Source organism: Cebus imitator, unplaced genomic scaffold (genome assembly GCF_001604975.1).
Source record: "Cebus imitator isolate Cc_AM_T3 unplaced genomic scaffold, Cebus_imitator-1.0 Scaffold329, whole genome shotgun sequence".
Taxonomy (NCBI): Eukaryota; Metazoa; Chordata; class Mammalia; order Primates; family Cebidae; genus Cebus; species Cebus imitator.
This window is the reverse complement of record NW_016107644.1, coordinates 2750109-2757329: the sequence shown is the minus strand read 5'-3', so window position 1 is coordinate 2757329 and position 7221 is coordinate 2750109. Positions and strand designations below refer to the sequence as shown.

Here is a 7221-nt window from a genome sequence, read left to right as displayed (position 1 = left end):
TCACCTGAGGTCAGGAGTTCGAGACCAGCCTGACCAACATGGAGAAACTCCGTCGCTACTAAAAATACAAAATTAGCTGGGCATGGTGGTGGGTGGCTGAGGCCAGAGAATCGCTTGAACCCTGGAGGTGGAGGTTTTCGTGAGCCAAGATTGCGCCATTGCACTCTAGCTTGGGAAACGAGAGTGGAACTCTGTCTCAAAAAAAGTCTTTATTAAGTTGTGATTTTCTTACATTCAATCTAAAGCCTCTTTCATCCTGCCACAAGCCCTTTTCTGGGTGTGTGTGGCCTGCACTCCGCTGGCAGCCTGCAGGCTTTCATCTGGCTTCCCATGAGTGCCCACCCTGCCTGGCCACGTGTGGGGTGCTCTCCCCAGGCTGTGTCCAAAGCACTCACCTTCCCAGTCTGCCGCTGTCCACCAGGCTAGACTTTGCACCCACTGTGGACACCTGCATCCCAGGGACGCTTGGTGGACGCCCCAAACCCACCTGCTCCAAACCAAATGCACTTCGTGCTGCCTGTCACTAGCTGTGCCCCCTCCTGGTCCCGTTGGACCCACATGTGCGGGCCCAGAGTGACGTCACTGGTTTGTGGCTGTGTCCCAAGCTTCATCTGAGGATGGTGAGGTCTCAGCTTCCCAAAACTGAAGAAGTGAAGTCTGGTATTTTTGCAGGGAAATCTTGCCTCCGTCTTGTTCTGCTTTGTGCCTCTGCAGATGGAGCTCCCCTGCACTCTGTATCAGTCAGAATAGACCCGATGGTGCCACGTAACGAGCAGCAGCAGATATATCCGGGGCAGCTCCTCTTTCATGCATGCCTGTTGTCCATCCTGGGCTGGCGTGGGAGCGCGGCAGGGATGCTCCTCCCATCAAAGCCCCCATCTTGTGACCCCAGTTCCCTGGAGGCTTCAGGCTATTGCAGCAGAGAAAGAGCAGCTGCTGGCAGGAAGTGCGGCAGCCATCTGCACAGATACTGCTGGTCTCCACAGTTGTGTGGCCTAACTTGGGGGTGAAGGTGGGAAACTGGAAAACCCACCTGCACAAGAGGACCAGCAGCCCCCACTCTGCCCTTCCTAGTGTTACCCACACAGGACTCCAAGACCCCGAGTGCTGCCCCTCACAGCCCTCAGGAGACCCCACCGCCCAGCCTGGTGGCTGCTCTCAGGTCCTTAGAATGCCATGCTCCCTGTTCACACCAAACCCCAGGGTGTGGCCTAGGGTGTACTGACTCCCTTTTATTTATTTACTTATTGAGATGGAGTCCCAGCCTGGAGTGCAGTGGTGCAATCTTAGCTCACTGCAACCTCCGCCTCCTGGGTATAAGCAATTCTCCTGCCTCAGCCTCCCGAGAAGCTGGGATTGCAGGCGTGCACCACCACGTCCAGCTAATTTGGGGCGTGTTTTGGCAAAGTCAGATGGCACACACTGTAATCCCAGCTACTTGGGAGGCTGAGGCAGGAGAATTATTTTTGTATTTTTAATAGAGATGGGGTTTTACCCATTGGCCAGGCTGGTCTTGAACTCCCAACCTCAAATGATCCACCCACCTTGGCCTTCCAGAGTGCTGGGATTACAGGTGTGCGCCACCACACCCATCCTGCTGGCTCCCTTTTAAAAATGACTCTGTCCCTGCGCCTTCACTGATCTGTGTCCCCTCGGAGTCCTGGGGGTGGTTCTGTTGGGGGAGAGCTTGGGGAAGACTGGCACTGGCTTCCGCCTCATCCGTGAGTGCTAGGCCTTCCCCGCCCCCGGCCGTGCTGCCTGCTGGCCCTGGACAAAGCTAGTGCAGGTCTCGGGGTCAGGCTGTGGCCCTGCCCCTGGGCTCAGGAGCTGCACAGTGGCCATGCAGGCTGGGCTGACTGGTGGCCTCTTGCAGACATAGTGTGCATGGACCGTGTGGAGGAGATCCTCAAGCTGGTGGCTGCAGAGCACCCTCCTTCCAGGGACAACAAGTGGGTGGTCCAGAAGTACATTGAGACACCAATGCTCATCTACGACACCAAGTTTGACATCAGGCAGTGGCTCCTCGTCACGGACTGGAACCCCCTGACCATCTGGTTCTACAAGGAGAGTTACCTGCGGTTCTCAACACAGCGCTTCTCCCTGGACAAGCTGGACAGGTCAGTGCAGAGGATGAGCTGGACACCTCGGGCCAGGAAATGGGCTGCTGCCCTCACTCCTGGAGCAGTTGCAGTGAGAAGCAGCCCCAGCAGGGCCCCCTCACTGCCACCTGCCACCACGAGAGGCACAGGTGGGGAAACTGAGGCTTGGGAGGCTGATTACCTCCCTCTGGACAGGCTCAGGCCCACCAGCCTTCAAAGCCAGCGCCCTACACCCCACGCTCTGTGCATCTTCCTTGGAAAATCTTAAAAGGCACCATTTTGCCTGTGCCTGCGGGTATCGGAATCGTGTGGGCAGCACCTGGACCCCAGTGCAGGGGAAGTGATGTGTGGGGTGCCTGGCGGAGGCTCAGACATCCATGAGCCCAGGGTGGAGAGACCCCTGCCTTACCCAGTCCCTCATGGGCAGGATGGCAAGAGCCCATGGTGTCCTCGGGAGCGTGCTGTCCACGTGGCGATGTCTGCCAGCCTCTGTCTGCGCCAAGGCTTCCTTTGAATGTTGTGTGACCCTCGCTTGGTGTGAGGGGCTGGGGGACCTGATGGCTGGGCAGGAGTGGGGGCTGCTTTACAAGGGAGTGAGAATCCAGGGAGGCCCGAGAGTCACTTAACAGAGACCTTGCAGGGGGTTCAACTCTGGCCCAGGCTGGGGGCTGTGGTCATGCTGGGTGTTGCGCTGGAAGTCACACCTAGAAGAGGGCCTGGGAGGAGCCGGCCTGGGGCCTCGACTCTCACCCGCCTGCTGCCTCTGGTCAAGTGGGCCTGGAGGGGGTCCAGGAACTCACCTGTGAAAAAATAGCTCCTGCGAGGTGGGAAGCCAGGGCCCCTTCCAGCCCCTGTCCCCAGGCCTCCAGCCGAGAGCCGTGTGCCGTGTGCCGTGTGCCATGTGCCTGGCCAATCTCAGGGCCTCTCTGAGCCACTTCTCCATCTGGGACATAAACATGCATCCCAGTGATGGGAGGGTCCCTGACATCGGGTCAGATACGTACTGACAAAAATTAAAGACAGGGGTTAAACGTTAGCACTATAGGTCTGAACCCTGATGAGCTATTTTTGCCAAAACGCTCTTCGACATGCCTGTATCTTTTTTCTTTTCATCCACTTCCCAGTGGAAATATAACTTACATACAGTCATGGGTGGTCTCGCCCCCCCGCCATGAACAAGGTGGAAAATTCCTGGCCCAACACGCCTACAACGGAAGTGAAAATGCTTTTCACGTACATACAGCATAGTGCAATCTCCTAAACCATGTTAGTAGTTTTAACTCCTGTTTAGAAATAGGGCAAGAGTATAACTAAATTACTGACAATTTTAGGTAGCTGACTGTTTCTCACCCTGTGTCACCAGCATCCCTCTGGCCACATGCAGATGGGGAAACTGAGGCGCAGGGAGGCTCTTACTTGCCAGCAGCACCTAGTTGGGGGCCCTGGGCTGGTGGGCATCTGCCCTGCCCCCAAGTGCATTCCATGGCATCTGCCCACTGGACTGAGCGTTGTTTGTCCTGGGCTGTGTCAGCTGGGGAGCCAGGAGAGTCCCCCCAGCCGGCCTGGGCTCCTCTGTCAGGGCATGGGAGTCCTTGGGGACGAGGTTCCCTAGAGCCAGCTGAGTGGGCGCAGCACGGCTGGGAGGACTGACCTTGGGCGCCTTCCTGGGCTGGAGGCTGAGCACCTGCCCCTCGACCCCCACCCCCCACCCCACGCAGCGCCATCCACTTGTGCAACAACGCCGTCCAGAAGCACCTGAAGAACGACTTGGGCCGCAGCCCTCTGCTGCCAGCACACAACATGTGGACCAGCGCCAGGTTCCAGGAGTACCTGCAGCGCCGGGGCCGCGGTGCCACGTGGGGCAGCGTCATCTACCCGTCCATGAAGGCGGCCATCGCCCACGTCATGAAGGTGGCGCAGGATCACGTGGAGCCTCGTAAGAACAGCTTTGAGCTCTACGGGGCCGACTTCGTGCTTGGGAGGGACTTCAGGCCCTGGCTGATCGAGATCAACTCCAGCCCCACCATGCACCCGTCCACGCCCGTCACGGCCCAGCTGTGCGCGAAGGTGCAGGAGGACACCATCAAGGTGGCCGTGGACCGCAGCTGTGACATCGGCAACTTCGAGCTCCTGTGGAGGCAGGTGAGCCTTGCCCGCCCCTGCCTGGGTGGTGGGTGCCATCCTCTGGGGGGTTTGGTGGCAGCCCCCCGTGTGGATGCTTTGCCACCTGGTTACTCAGCAAGGGTGGAGCCGCAGGCCGCCAGCCCCAGAGGGTCCATGGAGGATGCCGATCCCACTCCATGACTCCTGCTCCGTGACCCAGGCCTGCCCTGCCCCCCCCCCCGTGGGACTCGATGCCTCATTGGCACTGAGGAAGGGGCTGCTACAGGCGTCTGGGCGTGCGGGGCGGCCCTGCTCGCTTGGCCCAGAGCTCCGTCCAGTTTTCCTCCCTCGTTCCCAGCCCCACCCAGCCCTGACTGATGTTTGAGGTGGGGAATCCATGCCAGCAGCCTCCAGGCCCACCGTGCTGCTCCTTCACTTTGGCCTGCAGTGTCTTCCACTCCGAGGGTCTTTTGGGGGCCTCCTTCTCCCCTTGGGGCCTTCCTGGGGGGTGAGGCCTGTGCCTGGAGACGTGCTGGAGCCATCGGGAAGTGTGGCCGATGCCTCTCTCTTGAGGCCTCTTTGTGGCTAAACTGGAGAAAAGTGCAGCCCAGTCCTTGGGTGTGGGGCCCCCTGGATCGCCCTTCAAGCCTCAGGAAGCCGGGGCTCTCCACAGGCTCTACAGAGCCTGGGAGCTTCCTGAGGGTCTTCAGGGGACCCCAGGTGTTCACTCCTGAGTCGGGCGGGGGTCTGTGCCCCGACCAACCCCTCCTGCACAGACTCCACCATCCCGGCCACATCCCAGCACCCACAACCTGTGCCTTCCCCTCAGCCTGCGGTCGAGCTGCCCCCATTCAGCGGGTCTGACCTCTGCGTGGCGGGCATCGGTGTGAGGAGGGCAAGGAGGCAGGTGCTGCCCGTCTGCAACCTCAAGGCCTCAGCCTCGCTATGGGATGCACAGCCGCTGAAGGCACAGTGCCCCCTCGCCACACTGGACCCCACCCAGGGACCCACACGACCGGCTCTCCAGCGAGACCTGGGACTGAAAGATGAGAAGGGGCTCCCCGTGGCCTTGCTGGCACCCCTAAAAAGGCCAGCGGAGAGCGGCAGAGCCGCGCAGCCCACCCGCACCAAGGCTGCCGGGAAGGCGGAGCTCCCTGCCTGCCTCTGCCGCCACGTGGACAGTCAGGCCCTGAACACCTGTGACCCCGAATCCCAGCCTACCAGATACTCAGATCCAAACCTGTTTAATGTGCACCCCCTGGTGCCTGTGCTGCAGGGCCTGAAGACAGAGGAGGGCGCCCTGCGTCCGACACCCGGAGCCCCAGGTAACGTGGGGGCCGTCTGCTCCATCCCCAACCCTCCCTCACCAGCAGCCGCTGCACCCTCCAGGACAGGGCACAGAGCAGGCTTCGATGCTGGGGCATGGGTGTCCCCTGACGGAGGGTTTGGAGCATGCGGCACCTGTCCCAGCCCCGCATGGGGGTCTGGGGGGGAGTGGGAGTGCTGGCCAGGTGGATAGTGGGGTCCCCTCTGTAGAGCCTGGAGGGTGATGCCTTTCTCAATACCCCTGGGGTGTGGTGCGGGTCGGGAGGATTTGAATTCAGCCCTTGAACCGCGCCATGAATAGCACAAACTCCCTGGCTGAGCGAGGTGATGAAAGTGACCGCTGAGCTTTTGCATCTGGTTTTCCGAAGGCTCTGAGGGGCTGAGGTTACAGGTGGAGCCACCACGCCTGGCTCCTGTCGGGCTCTTCTGAGCCCTGGCTAAACCTTCAGAATCAAGGGGCTGCCACCGGCTGCTCTTGGCCTCAGAGTAGCTGAGAAGGATGTGGGGCTGGGACGCGGCTGGCCAGCAGGCAGCTTCACCTGTTCCTCCCGCTCGAGGGTCCTTATGAGGGCGTGCTGGGGTCTTTACGAGGGCGCGGTGGGGTCTCTACGAGGGCGCGGTGGGGTCTCTACAAGGGCATGGTGGGGTATTTAGGTAGGCGTACTGGGGTCTTTATGAGGGCATGATGGGGTCTTTACGAGGGGTCTCCAGGACAGCACGCAGGTGTTGCCTCCTGATTCCCACTGAGGTTCAGGGGCTGGGACTCCACTCACCGAGATGCCGCCTGTCCCACAGAAGGCTAAGCCCCATGGCTCGGGCACACGCCCCGGTGTGGGGGTCACTCAGGAAGGCCAGCAACACGGGCCCCACCAGGCACAGATGAGTCTCCAGCCCCCATGTAGCCTGCCTGCCCCAGGGCAGATTTGCCGTGAGCAGTGTTGCGGACTACAGGAGTTGCTGTATATCTTTACCAGGTCATCAGTGGAGGCAGCTGGAGACTTAGCCCAGTGCCAGATTCTCATGTGGAGAGGAAAGGTCTCCTCGGCCCTTTACCCCACATACCAGCCATGCTGCCAGGGTTCTCCCGCAGGACCCTCCTGCCCCATCCCCCAAGGTCACTGGGCAGGTTTCCTTTATTCTGTTAATGTGGTGAATGACATTGATTGATTCTAATGTGAAATTAACCTTGCATTCCTTCATTTTCATTTTTTATTTTTAAGGAACTGGGGCTCACTATGTTGCCCAGGCTGGTCTCAAACTTCTGGCCTCAAGTGATCCTCCCTCCTCAGCCTCCCAAGGTGCTGGATTACAGGCGTGAGCCACCGTGCTGGGCTCCTTCGTTCTTTTTGGTCTTTGCAGGACTAGATGATGCCTTCATTTTTATTCCTAATATTACCTGTGTCTCCCTCTCCCATCTTGATCAATGTCACCAGAGACCCTTTATTTTCTGTTTTAATGGAATCTAAAATTTTTTGAGATGTTATATTTTTATTATTCAGTTCAATATTTTCTAATTTTCATTACAATTATTTAATCCCTCATTTACTTAGAAATCAGTTTCCTAGAAATGCAGTAGCATCAGATTTTATAGTTACTTTTTTTTTTTCTGAGACAGGATCTGGCTCTGTCACCCAAGCTGGAGTTCCGTGGCACGATCTTGGCTCAGTGCAGCCAGCACCTCTCAGGCTCAAGC

The 7221-nt window shown here is 58.7% G+C and overlaps 1 protein-coding gene across 1 annotated transcript in view; it reads left to right on the top strand.

Annotated features, from left to right (window-relative positions):
• The window catches only part of TTLL8 (tubulin tyrosine ligase like 8), a 28831-nt gene that overhangs the window by 19570 nt on the left and 2040 nt on the right, over window positions 1-7221 (top strand). The window contains exons 10-12 of the mRNA XM_017504976.2: window positions 1874-2117; window positions 3818-4241; window positions 5032-5527. Coding sequence (XP_017360465.1) covers window positions 1874-2117; window positions 3818-4241; window positions 5032-5527 — 1164 coding nt within the window. The remainder of the gene's footprint in view (window positions 1-1873; window positions 2118-3817; window positions 4242-5031; window positions 5528-7221) is intronic.